This window comes from Macrotis lagotis, chromosome 1 (genome assembly GCF_037893015.1).
Source record: "Macrotis lagotis isolate mMagLag1 chromosome 1, bilby.v1.9.chrom.fasta, whole genome shotgun sequence".
Taxonomy (NCBI): Eukaryota; Metazoa; Chordata; class Mammalia; order Peramelemorphia; family Peramelidae; genus Macrotis; species Macrotis lagotis.
The window spans coordinates 509,119,338-509,140,751 of NC_133658.1; the positions used below are offsets into that span (position 1 = coordinate 509,119,338).

General features: G+C 35.3%; 1 protein-coding gene across 1 annotated transcript in view; it reads left to right on the forward strand.

The window, feature by feature from the left end:
• The window catches only part of LOC141506916 (putative glutamine amidotransferase-like class 1 domain-containing protein 3B, mitochondrial), a 27,290-nt gene extending 7,368 nt beyond the window's left edge, over positions 1-19,922 (forward strand). Inside the window, exons 5-7 of the mRNA XM_074214125.1 lie at positions 270-362; positions 18,019-18,175; positions 18,851-19,922. Of these exons, the coding sequence (XP_074070226.1) occupies positions 270-362; positions 18,019-18,175; positions 18,851-18,979 (379 nt within the window). The 3' untranslated portion in view covers positions 18,980-19,922. The remainder of the gene's footprint in view (positions 1-269; positions 363-18,018; positions 18,176-18,850) is intronic.
• Positions 19,923-21,414: the final 1,492 nt, after the last annotated feature.

Here is a 21,414-nt window from a genome sequence, read left to right on the forward strand (position 1 = left end):
AGAACTCCTGAATTTTTAGACTCTGAATGTGTTAGTTAGTCTTGCTGAATTGCTTCCCTCTCCCCTCCTTTTTTTTTTAAAGTAATAAGGGTATTAATGAGAAAGGGGGAGGAATATATTTGGAAATAAAGATGTGAAAACAAAATATATAAATAAAAATTTTAAAAGTTTTGGTATATTGGCATGAGATTTTCTGGAATAGATAGACTTTATAAATTTGTAAAATAAAGATCCATCTATGTACTTAAGAAAAGTTTTGGTTTTGGCAGGTCTACCTTTGCAGTTGATGGAAAAGATTGTAAAGTCAATAAAGATGTTGAAAAAATCCTAAGGCAGTTCCATAAAGAAGGGAAACCAATTGGGTATGTATATGATTAATAGCAGATTAATGAAATGGATTTTTTTTTCCCCCCAGAGATGAGAGTGCAGACCTGGGACTTGGATTTTTTTGGTTAGATAATTATCCTATAAATATTAAAGACTCACCTGTACCCTTTGTCTATATATACTCCTAATTGTCCTAGTAATGAGAAAGTTTTTTAGAAGCTACAAGTATCATTTTCTTATGTCAAAATGTAAACAGTTTAACCTTATTGAAAACTTATGATTTATCTTTCCTATTTACCTATTTAAATTTCTCTTGAGTTTTATATTTGAAAATCAAAAGTTTTATTCAGCTCCAGTCTTTTCATCAAGAATGCTTGGGGTAGGGGCAGCTAGGCGATACAGTGGATAAAGCACCAGCCCTGTAGTCAGGAGTACCTGGGTTCAAATCTGGTCTCAGACACTTAATAATTACCTAGCTGTGTGGCCTTGGGCAAGCCAATTAACCCCATTTGCCTTGCAAAAACCTAAAAAAAAAAAGAATGCTTGGGGGCAGTTAGGTGGCACATGGGGCAGCTAGGTGATGCAGTGAATCTAGCACGAACTCTGGAGTCAGGAGGACCTGAGTTCAAACCTGACCTCAGACACTTAATAATTATCTAGCTGTGTGACCTTGGGCAAGTCACTTAACCCCATTGTCTTGCAAAAAAAAATTCACTGATCTAGCCCAAACTAGCCCGAAGTCACACATGTAGGTAATTATCAAGTGTCTGAGGTGGGATTTGAACTCAGGTCCTCCTGATTCCAGGGCTGGTACTTTATCCACTGCACCACACAGCTGCCCAGCAGTGGATTATTTAATTTTATTTTGTTCTGTGATTTTAGAATGTCAAGGCAATTGTCCTTGGTAATTTCTGGAAAGATGATGTCTAGGCTTTCATTTTAATCATTTTAAGATAGTTCGATAATTTTTCAATGAGTTCTCGTGGATCTATATTTTAGGTGAGTTCTTTTTCTAGTGAGATATTTCATATTTTCTTCTATTTTTTTCATTCTTTTGATTCTGTTTTTTGTTCTTTGATGTCTCATAAAGTATTAGCTCTCACTTGGTCTTGGTCAATTCACTTGTCCAGTTTAAGGAATTATTTTCTTTTTTTTTTTAAATTTAAATTTATTTTTATTAAATATATTATTTGACTTCTACATTTTTCCCCCAATCTTGCTTCCTCCCCCCTCCCCCCCACAGAAAGCACTCTGTCAGTCTTTACTTTGTTTTCATGTTGTACCTTGATCCAAATTGGGTGGGATGAGAGAGAAATCATATCCTCAAAGAGAAGAGAAGTCTAAGAGGTAACAAGATCAGACAATAAGTTATCTGTTTTTTTTTCTAAATTAAAGGGAATAGTCCTTGCACTTTGGTCAAACTCCACAGCTCCTTATCTGGATACAGATGGTATTCTCCTTTGCAGACAGCCCAAAATTATTCCCGATTGTTGCACTTATGAAATGAACAAGTCCTTCAAGGTTGAACATCACTCCCATGTTGCTGTTAGGGTGTACAGTGTTTTTCTGGTTCTGCTCATCTCACTCAGCATCATCAGTTCATGCAAATCCCTCCAGGTTTCCCTGAAATCCCATCCTTCCTGGTTTCTAATAGAACAATAGTGTTCCATGACATACATATACCACAGTTTGCTAAGCCACTCCCCAATTGAAGGACATTTACTGGATTTCCAATTCTTTGCCACCACAAACAGGGCTGCTATAAATATTTTTGTACAAGTAATGTTTTTACCCTTTTTCCTCATCTATTCAGGGCATAGACCCAGTAGCGGTATTGCTGGGTCAAAGGGTATGCACATTTTTGTTGCCCTTTGGGCATAGTTCCAAATAGCTCTCCAGAAGGGTTGGATGAGTTCACAGCTCCACCAAGAGTGTAATAGTGTCCCAGATTTCCCACATCCCTTCCAACAATGATCATTATCCTTCCTGCTCATACTGGCCAATCTGTGAGGTGTGAGGTGGTACCTCAGAGAAGCTTTAATTTGCATTTCTCTAATAATTAATGATTTAGAGCATTTTTTCATATGGCTATGGATTGCTTTGATCTCCTCATCTGTAAATTGCCTTTGCATATCCTTTGACCATTTGTCAATTGGGGAATGGCTTTTTTTTTTTTAAATATGAGTCAGTTCTCTGTATATTCTAGAAATGAGTCCTTTGTCAGAATCATTAGTTGTAAAGATTGTTTCCCAGTTTACTACATTTCTTTTGATCTTGGTTACATTGGTTTTATCTGTGCAAAAGCTTTTTAATTTAATGTAATCTAAATCATCTAATTGGTTTTTGGTGATGTTCTCCAACTCTTCCTTAGTCATAAACTGTTCCCCTTTTCATAGATTTGACAGGTAGACTACTCCTTGATCTTCTAATTTGCTTATAGTATTGGTTTTTATATCTATATCCTGTAACCATTTGGATCTTATCTTGGTAAAGGGTGTGAGATGTTGGTCTAATCTAAGTTTCTTCCATACTAACTTCCAATTTTCTCAGCAATTTTTATCAAAGAGGGAGTTTTTATCCCAATGGTCAGACTCTTTGGGTTTATCAAACAGCAGATTACTATAATCATCTCCTGCTTTTACACCTAGTCTATTCCACTGATCCACCACTCTATTTCTTAGCCAGTACCAAATAGTTTTGTTGACTGCTGCTTTATAATATAATTTTAGATCGGGTAGGGCTAAGCCGCCTTCTTTTGCACTTTTTTTCATTAAGCTCCTGGCAATTCTTGACTTTTTATTTCTCCATATGATTTTACTTGCAATTTTTTCTAACTCGTTAAAGTAATTTTTTGGAATTTTGATTGGTAGGGCACTATAGTTTTGGTAGAATTGTCATTTTTATTATATTACCTCTACCTATCCATGAGCAGTTGATATTTGCCCAGTTATTTAAATCTAATTTAATTTGTGTGAGAAGTGTTTTATAATTGTTTTCAAAAAGATTCTGAGTTTGTCTTGGCAAATAGACTCCCAAATATTTTATATTGTCTGTGGTTACTTTGAATGGGATTTCTCTTTCTAGCTCTTCCTGCTGTTTCTTGCTAGACATATATAGAAAAGTTGAGGATTTATGGGAGTTTATTTTATAACCTGCAACTTTGCGAAAATTGCTAATTGTTTCCAGTAGTTTTTTGGATGATTTGGGATTCTCTAGGTAGACCATCATGTCATCTGTGAAGAGTGAGAGTTTTGTCTCTTCCTTCCCAATTCTAATTCCTTCAATTTCTTTTTCTTCTCTAATTTCTGATGCTAACATTTCTAATACAATATTGAATAGTAGTGGTGATAATGGGCACCCTTGTTTGACCCCTGATCTTATTGGGAATGCCTCTAGCCTCTCCCCATTGAGTATAATGCTTGTTGATGGTTTCAGATAGATACTGCTAATTTTTTTAAGGAACAGTCCATTTATTCCTACACTCTCTAGAGTTTTTAATAGCAATGGATGCTGTATTTTCTCAAAAGCTTTTTCAGCATCTATTGATATGATTATATGATTTCTGATAGGTTTGTTTTTGATATAATTGAGTATTCTAAGAGTTTTCCTAATATTGAACCAACCCTGCATTCCTGGAATAAATCCTACTTGATCATAATGTATTATCCTAGTGATGACTTGTAATCATTTTGCTAAGATTTTATTTAGGATTTTTGCGTCTGTATTCATCAGGGAGATAGGTCTATAATTTTCTTTCTCTGTTTTAACTCCTCCTGGTTTAGGTAACAGTACCATATTGGTTTCATAGAAAGAGTTAGGCAGAGTTCCATCTTTCCCTATTTTTCCAAAGAGTTTATATAGCATTGGAACCAATTTTTCCTTAAATGTTTGGTAGAATTCACTTGTGAATCCATCAGGCCCTGGAGCTTTTTTTAGGGAGTTCAGTAATGGCTTGTTGAATTTCTTTTTCTGAGATAGGGTTGTTTAGGTATTTAATCTCTTCTTCATTTAACCTGGGCAACTTATATTTTTGTAAATATTCATCCATTTCACTTAGATTATCAAATTTATTGGCATAGAGTTGGGCAAAATAATTTAGAATTATTACTTTAATTTCCTCCTCATTGGTGGTGAGTTCATCTTTTTCATTTATAATACTAGCAATCTGGTTTTCTTCTTTTTTTTAATCAAATTGACCAGAGGTTTATCAATTTTATTGGTTTTTTTCATAATACTAACTTTTGGTTTTATTTATTAATTCAATAATTTTTTTCTTTCAACTTTATTAATTTCTCCTTTAATTGTTAAAATTTCTAACTTGGTATTTGATTGGGGATTTTTGATTTGTTCTTTCACTAATTTTTTTACTTGCATGTTTAGTTCATTGATTTCCTCTTTCTCCCAATTTATTCATATAAGCATTTAGAGCTATAATATATCACCTGAGAGTTGCTTTGAATGAATCCCATAGGTTTTGGTATGTTGTTTCATTATTATCATTATCTAGGACAAAATGGTTAATTCTTTCTATAATTTGTTTTTTGGTCCACTCATTTTTTAAAATGAGGTTATTCAGTTTCCAATTTGCTCTGGGTCTGTATCTCCTTGGCCCAGTATTGAATATGATTTTTATTGCATTGTGATCTGAGAAAGATGTATTCACTATTTCTGCCTTTCTGCAGTTGATCATTAGGTTTTTATGTCCTAGTACATGGTCAATTTTTGTATAAGTTCCATGTACTGCAGAGAAAAAGGTATATTCCTTTCTATCCCCATTCAGTTTCCTCCATAAGTCTACCATATCTAATTTTTTTAACAATCTATTTACTTCCCTAATTTCTTTCTTGTTTTTTTATGATTTGATTTATCTAGATCTGAGAGTGGGAGGTTGAGGTCTCCCACTAGTAGAGTTTTGCTGTCTATGTCTTCCTGTAATTCTTTCAGCTTCTCCTCTACGAATTTGGGTGCTGTCCCACTGGGTGCATATATATTCAATATTGAAATGACTTTATTGTCTATGGTACCTTTTAGGAGGATAAAGTTTCCTTCCTTATCTCTTTTAATGCTATCTGTTTTTGCTGCTGCTTTGTCTGAGATAAGGATTGCTACCCCTGCTTTTTTTTACTTCAGCTGAAGCAAAATATATTTTGCTCTAACCTTTTACCTTTACTCTATATGTATCTCTCTGCTTCAAATGAGTTTCTTGTAAGCAGCATATTGTAGGATTCAGGTTTTTAATCCACTCTGCTATTTGCTTACTTTTTAAAGGAGAATTCCTCCCATTCACATTCAAAGTTATGATTACTAATTCTTTATTGCCCTCCGTGCTATCTTCCCTCTGTTTGTATTTTCCCTCTTTCCCCCCTTTTATCCATATTTCCCAATATTTTGTTTTTGAATACCACCCCCTTCAGTGTGTTTGCCCTCCTATATTGCACCCTCCCCTTTCTTTCCCCTTTCCCTTTTTCCCTTTTCCCTTCCCTTCCTTTTGTTATTTCCCCCACTCGCCTTCCCGTTCTGCATCCCCCCTCCCCTTTTCCCCTTTTAATACTTGAAAGGTTAGATGTTTTATAAGTTAACTGAGTATGTGTAGGTTGACTTTAAGCCAAGTCTGATGAGAAGAAGATTCAGGTGTTTCTCCTCTGCTCCCTTCTTCCCCACTATTACCATAGGTTTTTTGTACCTCTTAGTGTAATGATATTTATCCAATTCAATCCCCTCCCTCCTCCCATCTCTTTCCTGTCCCCCTTTTTAGGGTGGTAGTGTTTTTTTTTTTTAGATCCTTCTATCTAAGTCATAGAAAATTCTGAGTGTCTGTCCCTTCTAGTTCTGTGTATTCTATCGAATAGAGTCAAAATTCCTGAGAGTTATTAGAGTCTTTCTCCCAAGTGGGGTTAAAGCCAGTTACATCCCATTAGATAGTAGTCTCATGGATAGATCATGAATGTCCATCATTTCTGGCTAGGTGTATTCTCTCTGTTAGAGTTACATTTCTCAAGGTTTATGAGAATCTTTTTTTTTACCCCCATGCTGGGATATAGCCAGTTTCAACTTACTGGATTGCATTTTTTTTTTCCTTTTACTGCCCCCCCCCCCTTTTTTTAACCTTTTCACATGTCTCTTGAACCTCCAGTTTGATGTCCAAATTTTCTGTTGAGCTCTGGTCTTTTCATCAGAAATTTTTGGAATTCTTCCATTTCATTAAATGTCCATCTTTTTCCCTGTAAGAGAAGGCTCAGCTTTTCAGGAAAGTAGATTCTTGTCTGCATTCCAAGCTCCCGTGCTCTTCGAAATATCTCGTTCCAGGCCCTTCGAACCCTTAAAGTTGATTCAGCCAGGTCCTGTGTGATCCTTACTGTGGCTCCTTGATATTTAAATCATTTGTTTCTGGCTGCTTGCAGGATTTTCTCTTTTATCTGATAGTTCTGCAGTTTGGCCACAAACATTTCTTGGTGTTTTCATTTTAGGATCTTTTTCTGGTGGGGATTGATGTACTCTTTCAATAACTACTTTGCCCTCTGATTCCATGATATCAGGGCAGTTTTCCATCACTAGATCCTGTAATATTAAGTCCAGGCTTTTTTTCTCTTCAATGTTTTCAGGAAGTCCTATAATTTTCAGGTTGCCCCTTCTCGATCTATTCTCAGTGGTTTTGTTGATGAGGTATTTTACATTTGCTTCTATTTTTTCTATTTTTTGATTTTGTTTAACTGACTCTTGCTGTCTCGTGGAGTCAGTAGTTTCTGTAGACTCCATTATTTTTTGGGGGGAGGAGTTTTCTTCATTAACCTTTTGCAACTCCTTTTCCAATTGGTCAGTTCTACTTTTGAAAGAGCTTTCCATTTGACCAATTGAGGTTTTGAGAAAATTAATTTCTTTTTGCATTTGCTCATTTGAGGATCTGAGAGAATTATTCTCATTTTGTAATTGTCCAATTGATGATCTGAGAGATTTATTCTCCTTTTGTGTTTGTCCAATTGTACTTTCTAAGGTTTTGTTTTCTTGTTGCAAGCTATTAATTGTCTCTCCCTAATTTTTAAGCTCCTTCCTTATTTCTTCAAGGAAGTCTTTCTGTGCTGGAGACCAGATTGTATTCTCTTTAGAGGTTTCAGGTCTCTCTGAGTTGGGGTCTTTCCCTTCCAGGAATTTTTCTATGGATCCACCTTTCCGCTGACCCTTCTTCATTATGCTAAGACCTTGAGTTGGGGGGGGCGGCGCTGGTTCACCTGGGCTTGAGATTCGCTAAAGGCTTTACTGAGTGCAGTTCTCTGGCTGGCCAGTAGGAGGTGCTGGTTGCCCTCTCTGGAATGTCTGTGACCTTGTTTGAGAGGCCTTCTCCCTTTGCCTGAAGGGAGGAGTTGGAACTATTGAATTCTTTTGCCTTCAGTCATTGGTGGGCTTTACCCTGGCCTGAGGTCATTCTTCAGCTGGGGCCTGAGGCAGAAGTAGTTTGTCTTTGTTTGGGGAGAGGCCTCTATGCAGTGGAGGGGTGGACTAAGAGTTTCTCAGACTGGAGGAGCCCAGGGATGGTGTCCGCAGCTCTCCTGCATCAGAACTCTTCCCCCAGCCTGGACTCCGAGCTCCAGGGAAACAGCACCAACACCAGCACCTCTGCTTCCCCGTGGACCCAAGCCCCTTTTTTCCAGCCCCACCGCTGATCCAGCAGGTCGGCTCTCCAGCCCTCAGACTCCTGGTTCCAATTCAGCTGTTAATCTGGCTGATCTCCCTCTGAGCCCAGACTCACCCGCCCGAATTTGGCCAAAGCTGCTGCGGGAGACAAATCCTGAGGTAGATGTTCTTTCTTCTGGATTTTGTGGGTCAGATTTCTTTTAAGAGGTTTATTTCATGTGATAGATGGGGAAGAGATCAGGAGACTTTAGAACTGTGCCTGTCTTCTCTCTGCCATCTTGGCCGGAAGTCCGAATTATTTTCTTCAATAAGCTTTTGTACCTCCTTTTCCATGGGTCCAGTTCCACTCTTTAAGGAGGTTTTTTCCTCAGTGAATTCTTGTCCCTGTTTTTGTATTTGATCAATTCTGCTTTTTAAGGCATTTTTATCTTCATTGGATTTTTGTACCTCTTTTATCTTTTGACCTATCTGTTTCTTAGATTTTTTCCTTCAGTATTTTTTTGTGTCTTTTACCAAGTTATTGATTCTTTCCATGATTTTCTTGATTTTAAGTTCTTCCATGGCCTGGGTCCAATTCATATTTTCCTTTGAGGCTTTGGATGTAACAGTTATGACTATTATTTTCTTCTGAGTTTGTGTTTGATCTTCTTATTACAATTTTACTTTCTTTAATCAGATTTTTTTCTGTCTTTTGCTCATTTTTCCATTCCACTTCTCGACTATATGCTAAAGTGGGACTTTGCTTCTGGGATGGAGAATACACTTTCCCAAGCTTCAGGGTTTTTGTGCTACGATTTTCAGAGCTAGTTCTGAGGGTTTATAAGCTTTCAATTCTTCCAAGGTGGTGTGATGTGAAGAGAGGTGTGTTTACACTTCTGTGACTCATTCTCTGGTTCATGAGTGACCGCAAGCATTCTATTCTGTCCTGGAACTGTAGTGAAGCTTCCTGTTCTCCTGAGATTGCAAACTCTGGTGTTCTTGTGCAACCTCCTCATCCTGGGACTGTGACCTGGATCCAGGTTTGGGCAATGCAGTAGAGTTGTGCTCATAATGCCAGCAAAAGGGACCCTTATAATCTCCTTCTAACCAGTTGTCTGATCCCCTTACCATCTGAATCAGTTGTTGCCACTGCTGATTCAGTTCCTCCCAAGGCCTGCTCCTTGTTTGTTAGGGCCTGGGCCACATATAACCTGCACTGGACTGTGCTCTACTCTTGTGCAACAAAATCCTGCTGACCTTCTAAGTTGTCTTGGGCTGGAAAATTATTTGAACTCCCCAATTTTTTGTGGATTCTACTACTCTATAATTTGTTTTGAAGCATTATATTAACAGTATTTGAAGGAGAATTTAGGAGAAATTGAGCAAAGCTCTGCCTTTTTCTCACTGTCTTGGCTCTGCCCCTGGTACCTTGATTTTAGATTTTTTCTGGGTGAACTATGGAATCTTCTAGGAGATAATGAGAACCAGATCATGTTAGCAAAAATAGTGCTAGATGCAGTCAGGAGATCTCTGGAGAATGATCTAAAAATGCTTAATCTGTAGAAGAGAAGACATAGGAATGAGTAGGTCATGATACCTTTTTTTCAGCAGTTGAAGTTGGAAAAGAAATGAACTTTGTTTTGCTTGGTCCTCTTGAGGGCAGGAATTGGAGTAGTAGGTAGAGAGGTAGCAGAGAGGCAGATTTAGCTTATTATAAGGAAAAATTAAAGGTTAGAACTGTTTAAAAACTGGCAGGGTAATAGTGGCTCTTCATCACTTCAGGTCTTAATAGAGGCTGGATGACCACTTATCAGGGATTCTATTTAGTGGTTTCTTCAGGAATGGGTTGAACCAGGTACCTCCCCTCTTGTTCATTTTATCTCTGAGATTCTGTCGGTCAGAGATAACATCTACCTGTTAAATAATTCTATGATATATTTCCCCTTCCTCTATTTACAGTCTTAACAGAAAAGAGAAATTGCTGAACTAAACTTGCAGGATGTTTGCTATACCAGATGGTTGAAATCTCTGGAATCTAAGTGAGAAGGGATAGTTCCTGTTTAATGTATTTTTGTTCTGAGCATTAGCCTCACTAAATTTGATGTAGTTTATCATCATATCATATATATTAGGATATTCATAGCAATATGTTTTATGGTAGCAAAGAACTTGAAACAAAGTAGATGTACATTGATTGGGGAAGGGCTAAACAAATTATGGTGTAACAAATGAGATGTAGAATTCAGACAAACATGGGAAAACTTAAATTGTCCATTTTCTCTAAAAACAATGCTAATTCCATAATATTTTTATATGTAATTATATATGTGTAAATATATATTTGTATATATAGCTCAGAATAGTTATATAATTATATGGCAGCCTACCCTTTGACATGAAAGAGTAGGTTGATACATAATTCTTTTTTGATTGCTATAAATCATTAAGACAGTTCAGTAAGATGTGGAGGTTGTTGCAGTCAGAACTGATGGAAATATTGCCTATACAATTATGATAACCTGAAGTATTGAAATAGATAGCACTCTGTTCTGATTGTATTTCTAATATATACACACATATATATATATATATATATATATATATATATATATATATATATATATTTTTAGGTTTTTTTTTTTTTTTAGTTTTTTTTGCAAGGCAATGGGGTTAAGTGGCTTGCCCATGGCCACACAGCTAGGTAGTTATTAAGTGTCTGAGGCCGAATTTGAACTCTGGTATTCCTGACTCCAGGGCCAGTGCTCTATCCACTGCACCACCTAGCTGCCCCTTCTAACATGTATTAATGACCTACCCTCCCATTAGTCTAAATAACATCTTCTTGCTTATCATTTGTTTTTTTTAATCTATACTTAAATTGATCTTCTTACTTTCCTCTATATTTTACATTCACACACACACACACATATATATACATATATATGTGTGTGTGTATATATACATATATATATACATATATATGTATATATATATATATATATATATATATATATATATATATATATATATGAAATTAAATTCCTAAATATAGGAATTAACCACATTAGTTGGGGATATTTCTCCATTTGGGCAATCTGAGCTCTTAGTTGTATATCTAGCTATTGCTATTTCTAGGACCCCATTAAATCAAAACTATTTTATATGGAGCTGCTTTTCTCATACCTAAACAATACAGGAAGCAGAATAATGTTGACATAGCAGTGGACTATGAACCTAGATACTTGACTTCTAGTTTTGACTGCTATTTAACCTTACAAGCTTTTGTACCTCATTTGCCTAGGTCTCAGTTTTCTCACTTGTAACAAGAGGGTCTTAGACTAAATATACTTTAAGGTTCCTTTAATCTCTTATGCTTTGCATAAGCAAATGCTTAATAAATATTAGTTGTGTCATACTCACATACTTATGAGGTTTAGGGGCAAAAAAAATGCTATAATAATTCCCTCCTATTTATAATTCTGATCTCAGTGATATATCTAAGTCTAGCATAAGTCTAGATATATCTAAGTCTAGGAGTTTAGCTTTAACTTGGAGATTGGCTTTAGTTTATTTAGTTTCATTTATTCTCTCATGCATTCTCTATTCTAGCCTGATGGGACTAATAGCTGTTGCTCAACCTCTACCTACAATTTCTTGTGCCTTGACATTTGTACAGGCCACATGCTTTCATGCCTGGGATGCATTCCCTCCTTATTTATGTTTATTGAAATGCTTCTCTTCCTTTGAAGTGGCCACTTCTTTATTAAAGTCCTCTCTGATTTCCTCCAGCTATAAGTGTTCTCTCCTTTCTTGAAAAGCACTTTGGAGCTGGTTTTCACCTGGAATACTTTGTCTGGATCTCACCTTTGGCTTTTATCATTTTCTATTCTATTATACATAATTGTGTGTCTTGATTCCCTTTTAGAGATTGTAAGCTTTTTGGTGGCAGATACTAAGATGGTTTTTATGTTTCTGTTATCTATTGCCTAGCACTATTTCTCAAATCTTGTTAGCATTGAAAAAATGTGTATTGACTTTGTAGTAGAAGGTATTTTTCCCCTTTTACTGATTTTTTTGCTATTCTGTTTTGATTAAACCTTAAAAATTCTTAGAAATACTATGAATGTTCATACACTGTCTTAGGCTTTTTAGTTCCTATATGTGCATTATAATCTTGTTCCAAGAAGTAAACTTATTTTCTTGTGCTATCATAGTGATGATTGCATCACTGAAAAAGCCAAAATTAAGAGCTTTGGTATAGAATCTTTTGTATAATAACCAATACACTTTTGTGTAAATTGTGTAATGAATTTTTTCATTTCTTAAACTATAAAATACAATGTCTTAGTCAACTAGAATGCCATAGTGTGGTGTTTTTGGTTTGGAGGCCTTTGTAATGAATATTATATGATAAAATCTTTTAATAAGTATTCAGAATTAGATAAATAAAAAAAGTCGCCATGTTCCATCTTAAGAAGATTTTCCCATTAAAATCTTTATCATGCTCATAGAACAATAAATACTATATAATTTGAAACATTGAGTCTTTGAGTATATCTTTCATGATTAAATTTAATATGTAACTTTTTGTGCATCATGAAATGACTGTGGACATTGCTAGCATAGAAAAGAAAATTATATTGAAATGGAATCACACACTTTGCTCACTTTCTTTATTCTCAAAAACCAAAAGTGGGTTTGAAGGAGAAACCCAGAAGTGAAATTGCAAAGGAGTTTAAAATTCCCCTTTTTGATCATATGTACTTTTTTTGAAGACATGATATCTCATCAAAATCCAAATTATGGGCAATGGTAAGATATAGTTAAAGGGAAACTGTGAGTTGCTAAACTTTTTAACCTAGAAACCAAATTGTTTTGTGTGGTTATATCAATGGAAGGGAATTGCCATGTCCTCCTGAAAGAGCAGCCAATTCTTTGGTCTTGGAGGAGGGAATTTAAATAAAAATTTTTAATGACTGATTGAAAGAAATAGAAGCAGTAGCATAATTCCGTGGCAAGCCTGATGATAAAGTTGGATTGGATTCAAATTCTATTCTATATGATCTAGGCAACTTAATCTCTATGGGTTTCTTCATCTCTAAAATGAGGAAGTTGAACTGAAGCCCTTTTGACCTCTAAATCCATGATCCTTTGAGCTCTGAATGTTGTCTGATAGTGGGCTGATAAAGAATGTCAAGCTTTCGCTATTTTTTTCTTGGTTCTGCATTTTGAGTTAGTTACCCTGAAATCCATATTCTGAAATAATGCATAAGTCATTTAAAGCAGATAGAAAAGGTTTGTGAACATACTTGTTCTACCCATTTATTCATTTTACAAACATTTAGTATCTATTATATACATAGCCTGTTGTCAGTGTTTATACAAATACAGTTTAGATAAAACAGTCCCCACTTGTGTGGAACTTTCATTCTAGCAGGGGAATGAGAGACATGCAGATAACTGAAATTATTTATACATATATATTTAAAATATTTTATATTACAAATGCAATAGGTTGCAGAGCAAATTGTGAGAGCAGGGAACCATTATCCTGCTCTCATTATACAAGTTTTTAAAAAGTTTATAGGTATATAGTAGTAGCTTTTTCTGAATAGGTCTAGGCTGTGAATATGGCAACTATAGAAAGGTGATATAAAAGGGGCATCTTTCTCTATAGGATCCCATATTCAAAATGATAAGATACCTATCTCTGAACATGAAGACATCTTAGAAATTAGCCATAAAGTATGGTTAAAGATACCTACTCCTAGTTAGTCAAAACGTGATATGAGATAATAGAGGTGACCCACTGTTTTCTGTGAATGTATAGATAGTCAAGGTACACTAGTAACTTGGCAAAGAAAATTGTAGAATTTATAATGGAAAAGGATTGTCCAAATGAGCAGAGTTTTTTTTCTTTTTGTTTTAAATTTATTTATCATTCCAAGCATATGAAAAGATCATTTTCAGCATTTATGTTTTGTAAGATTTGAGTCCACACTTTTCTGTCTGTTCCTTCCCTCCTCCCTCCCCTTGATAATGAGTAATCTGATATAGGTTATACATGTATAACTATGTTAAATACATTCCATATTAGTCATGTTGTGAAAGAATCAGAACGAAAAGGTTACAAAAAATCCACAAAATATAAAGCACATTTTTAAAATGGAAAAAATAGTATGCTTTGATCTACATTCAAACCCCATAATTCTTTCTCTGTATGTAGAGGATATTTTCCATCACAAGTCCTTTAGAATTATCTTTGTTTATTTTATTGTACTATAGAGGAGAGCTAAGTCCATCATAGTTGATTATCACATAATGTTGCTGTTAACATGTACAATGTTCTTCCGGTTCTGCTTCCTTCACGCAGCATCAGTTCATGTGAGTCTTTCCAGGCTTTTCTCAGGTCAACCCATACATGATTTCTTACAGAACAATAGCACTAGGGGTAGCACAGTGGATAAAACACTGGTCCTGGAGTCAGTAGTACCTGGGTTCAAATCCGATCTCAGACACTTAATAATTACTTAGCTGTGTGGCCTTGGGCAAGCCACTTAACCCCGTTTGCCTTGCAAAAGCCTAAAAAAAAAGAACAGTAGCACTCCATCACATTCATATAAGACAATTTGTTCAGTCATTTCCCACTTAATGGACATCCTCTCAATTTCCAGTTCTTTGGTACTACAAAGAGAACCTCTAAATATGTTTGTACATGTAAGTCTTTACCCCTTTTTTATGATATCCCTTTGGGATACAGATCTAGTAGTGGTATTGCTGGATGAAAAGATCTGCACAGTTGTATTGCCCTTTGGGCAAAATTCTTAATTTCTTTCCAGAATGGTTGGATCAGTTCACAGTCACCCCCCAATAGTGAATTAGTGTCTCAGTTTTCCCACGTCTTCCAACATTGATCATTTTTCTTATCACTTTGGCCAATCTTATATGTGAGGTGATACTTCAGAGTTTTTTAATGTTCACCTCTCTAATCAGTATTTTTTCATATGACAATATATAGCTTTAATTTCTTCATCTGAAAACTGTCTATTTGTAACCTTTGACCATTTATCAATTTGGGAATGACTTATAAATTGGACTCAGTTTTCATTTTTACTGAGTCCATTATCAAAAACTTAGCTGTAAAAATTGTTTCTCAACTTTCTGCATTACTTCTCCTGATTTTATTGGTTTTATTTGTGCAAAACCTTTTTTAGTTTAATATGACAAAAATTATCCATTTTGCATTTTATAATATCTATTTCTTTTTCAGTGATTAACTTCTTTCCTTTCCATAAATCTGACAGTTATACTATCCTTGTTCTCCATCTGCTTATGATATTACCCTTTATGTCTAAATTCTATACCTATTTCAATCTTTTCTTGGTATAGGGTGTGATATGTTGGTCTATGCCTAGTTTCTGTTACACTATTTTCAGTTTTTTAGCAGTTTTTGTCAACCAGAGAATTCTTATCCTAGATGCTAGAGTCTTTGGGTTTAACAAGCAGTTAGATTGCTATACTAATTTACTATTGTTTCTTTTGTACCTAGTCTATTGCACTGATCCATCACTCTATTTCTTAGCCAGTACCTAATAGTTTTGATGACTGCTGTTTTATAATATGATTTTAAATCTGTTACATCTAGACCATCTGCCTTTGATTTTTTCCAATTAATTCCTTTTATATTCTTGACCTTTTGTTCCTCCAGATTAATTTTGTTGCTTTTTTCTAGCTCTAAAAAATAATTTTTTGGCATTTTGATTGTTCTAACACTAAATAAATAATTTAATTTAGGTGGTGTTTTCATTTTTATTATATTAATTTGGCCTGCCCATGAGCAATTTGACATTTTTCCAATTATTTAAATCTGATTTTATTTGTGTGAGAAGTATTTTGTAATTTTTTTTCACATGGTTTCTAGTTTTGTCTAGGGAGGTAGGCTCCCAAGTATTTTATGTTCTTTTTATTTCCTTTCCTTTATTTTTTTATTTTATTTATTTATTTTTTTTAGGTTTTTGCAAGGCAAATGGGGTTAAGTGGCTTGCCCAAGGCCACACAGCTAGGTAATTATTAAGTGTCTGAGACCAGATTTGAACTCAGGTACTCCTGACTCCAAGGCCAGTGCTTTATCCACTACGCCACCTAGCCACCCCTATTTCCTTTACTTTAAATGGGAATTTCTCTTTCTATCTCTTACTGCTGAGCGTTGCTGCTAATATATAGAAACACTGATGATGTATGTGGGTTTATTTTATATCCTACAACTTTATTAAAGTTGCTAATTTGAAGTAATTTTTAAGTTGATTTTCTAGGATCCTTGAAGTATACCATCATATCATCTGCAAAGAGTGAGAGTTTTGTTTCCTCTTTGCCTATTCTATTACTTAATTTCTTTTTATTACCAAAGCTAACATTTCTAATACAATATTGAATAAAAGTGGTGATAACAGGCATACTTGTTTCATCTCTGATCTTATTGAGAATGCTTCTAGCTTATGCCCATTGCATATAATGCTTGCTGTTGGTTTTAGATAGATACTGCTTATTATTTTAAGTAAAACTGCATTTATTCCTATGCTTTCTATGGTTTTTGATAGGAATGGGTGCTATATTTTGTCAAAAGTTATTTCAGTATCAATTGAAATGATCATATGATTTGTATTAGTTTTGTTATTGATATAATCAATTATGCTGATTGCTTTCCTAATATTGAACCAACCTAGTATTTCTGGTTAAATCTTACCTGATCATAGTATATTATTTTAGTGATATGATAGCTTGTTGTAATTTCTTTGCTGATATTTTACTTAAAGTTTTTGCAACAATATTCATTAGGGAAATTGGACTGTAATTTTCATTCTTTGTTTTGATTCTTCCTGGTGTGGTTATCAGCACCATATTGGTATCATAGAAGGAATTTGGTAGAACTACTTCTTTGTCTGTTTTTTTTTCAAATAGTTTATATAGAATTGGAATTAGTTGTTTTTTTAAATGTTTGGTAGATTTGTAAATCTTTCTGGCCCTGGAGATTTTTTTTTTTAGGAAGGTCTATGATGGCTTGGCCACTTTCTTTTTCTGAAATGGGTTTATTTAAGTACTTTATTTTCTTTACTGTTAGCCTGTTTATATTTTATTTATATTTTTGTAAATATGTGTCCATTTCTCTTAGATTCTCAAATTTATTGGCATATAGTCGCAGAAATTAATTCCAAATTATTACTTAATTTCCTTTTCATTGATAGTGAATTCACCCTTTGCATTTTTGATACCGGTAATTTTGTGTCTTGCTTCTCTTTTTTTAAATTAACTAAAAGGTTTATCTAATTTATTGTTTTTTTTCAAAACCAGCTTTTTCTATTTCTTTTTAGAAGAATTGTGTTGGGGGATTGGGAACCTTGCTGTGTTTCTTTATGCTACTCTGCCATCCTGGGAAGGGAACAAACCTTTATTAGGGTTTTACTCTGGAAAGGGAAATGGCAAACCCATTCCAGTGTCTGTTCCAAGGAAACCCCATGTGGAATCCCAAAGAATAGAACATGACTGAAAATGACTATGTGCCATTATGCTAGGTGATTTACAGATATCTCATTTGATCTTCACAATAGTCTGTGGAGGTAGGTGCTGTTATTATTGCCATTTTACAATTGAGAAAACTGAGGGAGTGGTTAAATGTCTCACCCAGAGTCACAACAAGGAAGTTTCTGAGGCTGAATTTGAACTCAGATATACATTTCAGAAAGTTTTTAAACTTTTTTTTATTTATGGTAGTGGGGTTAAGAGTGATTTTCCCAAGGTTACACAGCTAGGCAATTAAGTGTCTGAAGCCAGATTTGATCTCAGATCTTCCTGACTCTAGGGCCAGTGCTTTATCCACTGTGCCACCTAGCTGTCCCTCAGATATACATTTCAATCTACCAAAGGTATCTACTCTTGGAATTCCCCAGTGATAAAAATGAGAATATGAACTGAATTTTAAAAAATGAATACTTTGTAGAATGGTAAATCTTATGTTGCATCTTCTTTTATGGAACTAATTGCTTGATGTTTAATTAAAAGTTTGAATATATCTCATTATTCTTTCAGCTTGTGCTGCATTTCTCCAATTCTTGCAGCCAAAGTCCTTCAGGGTACAGAAGTGACGATAGGACATGAACAAGAAGAAGATGGGAAGTGGCCTTATTGGGAGACTGCACAAGCCATTAAAGCCTTAGGAGCAAAGCACTGTGTGAAAGAAGTAAATATATCCTTTTTGGTTGTCAGAGAAAAGGAAAACAGTTCTCTGTCCTTTGTCAGATAGTGCTGCCATAAGCAGAGCTTAAGGTGTAGCAACCTTAGGCCTTTGCGTTTGGAGAATGTATTAGGCAATTATAGGTTTCAAATGAGTAGGAGAAGGAATAAGCATTTTATTGTGCCTGCTATGTGCCATACACTGTGCCAAGCCCTTTATAAATATTTCATTTGATCCTCTCAACAGTCCTGGGAATTAGATGCTTTTATTTTCTCTGTTTTGCAATTGATCAAACTGAGGCAGATGGAATGTATGAGACTTGCTCTCAGGATCAAACGATTAGTCAATGTCTAAGGTCAGATTTGAGGTTAAGTCTTCATGATTTTAATCTCAGGGTCCTTTATCTGCCTATTGATGGAATTGTCTTCCTTGTCTTCAAAAACCAGGCAATTAATGTAGCTTTCATAGTAAGCTGATCCAATTTTCATAAAAAAAAAAAAATTGAGACCCTTTAGTGTGGTATCTACTGGAACAGGATAAAAACTGTATTGCCCAACAGTTTCAAGAATGGATTTAGGGAATGGTTCTGAGATGTAGAAGGATAAATAACTTTATAATTAAATGTTATCTAGATGAGTACCAGATGGACTGGCTGTTTACTTTTTCTTTTCCATAACTTCTCCTTACGAAGCTCATGTGGACATTAAAAACAAGGTGGTTACAACTCCAGCCTTTATGTGTGAGACAGCATTGCATCATATTTTTGATGGGATTGGGGTAATGGTCCAGAATGTGTTGAAACTAGCCAAAAAATAAGAACCCAGATTCTTAATAGTAGCAAAAGACTTGAGTGCTTCAGTTCTGAGGAGAACAATATCAGACATAGAGAGTACTTTGACCTGGTAATTTGGATTTTTTTTTTTCACTTGTTGATAAAGATCTGACTCGGTAGAACAAAAGGCTATCTTTTTTCCTCTTCTGCCTCTTCATGATGAGAATCTATTTTACTGAGCAAAGTATAAAATAAATGCCTTCTACTTAAGGAGAAGATTTTTTAAGTTGCTTATTTAGAGCTGAGATATTTCATCCTAGGATTGGTTTGATTTACTTGGCAAAATTGAGAGTGGTAATTTTTATGTTGTATTTTTCACAACCTACCTTGTAAGTTAAAAACCTAGGTAAGATTTTACTGGATGGTAATTAAAAAGAAATAATATTTTGCAATCCTAAATAGAATCTATTTTCCTGCATTACTTTTTGCTTTTTGGAAGTGGAGGGGTATGATGTTCAGCTTTTCATCTTCCAAACCTGAATGTAAATGGAACTAATAAAATAGAAGAAATAAACACTTTATATTCTTGTTGTGGATTTATATTGAGATATATATAAAATATTGTAACACAAAATCTCTTTAACCAAAGAGAATGCATGAAAACACATTTAATAGCTTGGGCCTGATATACAGTTATAAATATGGTACTAAGAATGTATTCTTTTAAGGGTGTCTTTATTGTGAACATCACCCCTGAACTCAGGAATAAGAAAGGGAAATGACAGGTCTAAATCCATGACACTAACTTCCTTGTTGAGATTTTTTGACAATCATTATATCGTTGGCTCAGATCTACAAATTGTGGAAAAACAAAATAAAATATATGGATGTGCTTTCTATTGTTGTGAAAACATTCTCCCTTCTTTTGATTTCATAGCGCAATCTCTCTTCCACCCGTTCTTCCATTAGAATAGGAGCAGGTAGACACTCATTGTTTGGTATGCCTCAGAGCCACTACTTCTTAGAATTAAATTCAGTTCAATAAGCATTTATTGAGTGCCACTGTGTGCCAAGCACTGGAGATCTAGAAAGAGGCCAAATGTGTCTCTGCCCTCAAGAAGCTCACTCTTGAAAAGAATAACTGACTTCATATAGTTCTTACTAATGCTGGGTGCTAAGGGATTTGCAGGGATTTCATTTGATCCTCTCCAGGACTCTGAGAGGTAAGTGCTGGTATTTACTCGCATTTTATAGATGAGCAAAATGAGGCAAATGGAGGTTGTGATGTGCCCAGAGTTAAACAGATAATAAGTCTCAGACTGCATTTGAACTTGGGTCTTCCTGACACCAGGTTTGACACTGTCCAGTGTACTGCCAGCTGCAGGAGCCTCTTGGTAATTAGTGGGATGCTAAGTTTTTTGATAGGTGTGTGGCTTTTGTCCACAAGTTGAGAGAGGAAAACCTTTCCAAGATGCACTGTTTTTACTGTGTGCCCATCCCAAATGAGTACCTATGCTGATTAGTGTAATGAGTTAACTAGTGGTTACTAGTGATGTTTTCCTGCTTGGAAGCCAAGCCTTTCATGTCACAAGAAGTCATCAAAATGGAATGTAAGTTATATTTTCCTATATAAACGGTATTGTAAGTGGTGGGTAGCTCCTAAGTCCAGTCTACAGATAGATAAATCATGAATTAAGCACTTAATGTGTCCTAGAATACAAAGTCTGAACAAGTAAGGCAGCTTTGATATGTCCCCTCCTTTGACAATGCCACCAGCCTTGTTCAGGCTTCCAGCACTTCATAACTGAACTATTTGAGTATCCTTCTAGTTGATCTTCCTGCCTCTAGCCTCTCCCTGTTCTAGACTATCCTTTACTTGGCGCTCGCTCTCTCTCTCTCTCTCTCTCTCTCTCTCTCTCTCTCTCTCTCTCTCTCTCTCTCTCTCTCCCTCCCTCCCTCCCTCCCTCTCCCTCCCTCCCTCCCTCCCTCCCCACCTCCCGTCAATTAACTGCAGTTGCTTCCTGTAATGTTCCTGCTTTCTGTTTATTATCTCCAGTTTCTAATGCATATGTATTTGTCATAGCCATTTGCATGTTGTTTCACCATTAGAAAGCTGGGATTATTTTTGTATTTATTCTATCTTCTCTTAGTACAATGTCTTGCACATGATAGATGCTTCATAGATATTTGATGACTGACCAGAAACTCATCCATTTGAGGAAAGGGCCACAGGGTTGACTCACCTCTAGAGTGAACCTGGCAGGATTCAGAGGATCAGAAGGGCAACTGGGTTATAAGTGATCATGGTTCACTGCTATGTCAACTTATAATAATAACAAAAGAAGGTATCTTCACTATCACTGTGATGGAAATATGATCTTGATATCACGGAGAGCCAGAGGAGAAAGGAAGCCTTAATGATTATCAATGCAAAAAATTTTAAATAAGCTATTAACAAATAGAAAGGAAATCATTATTA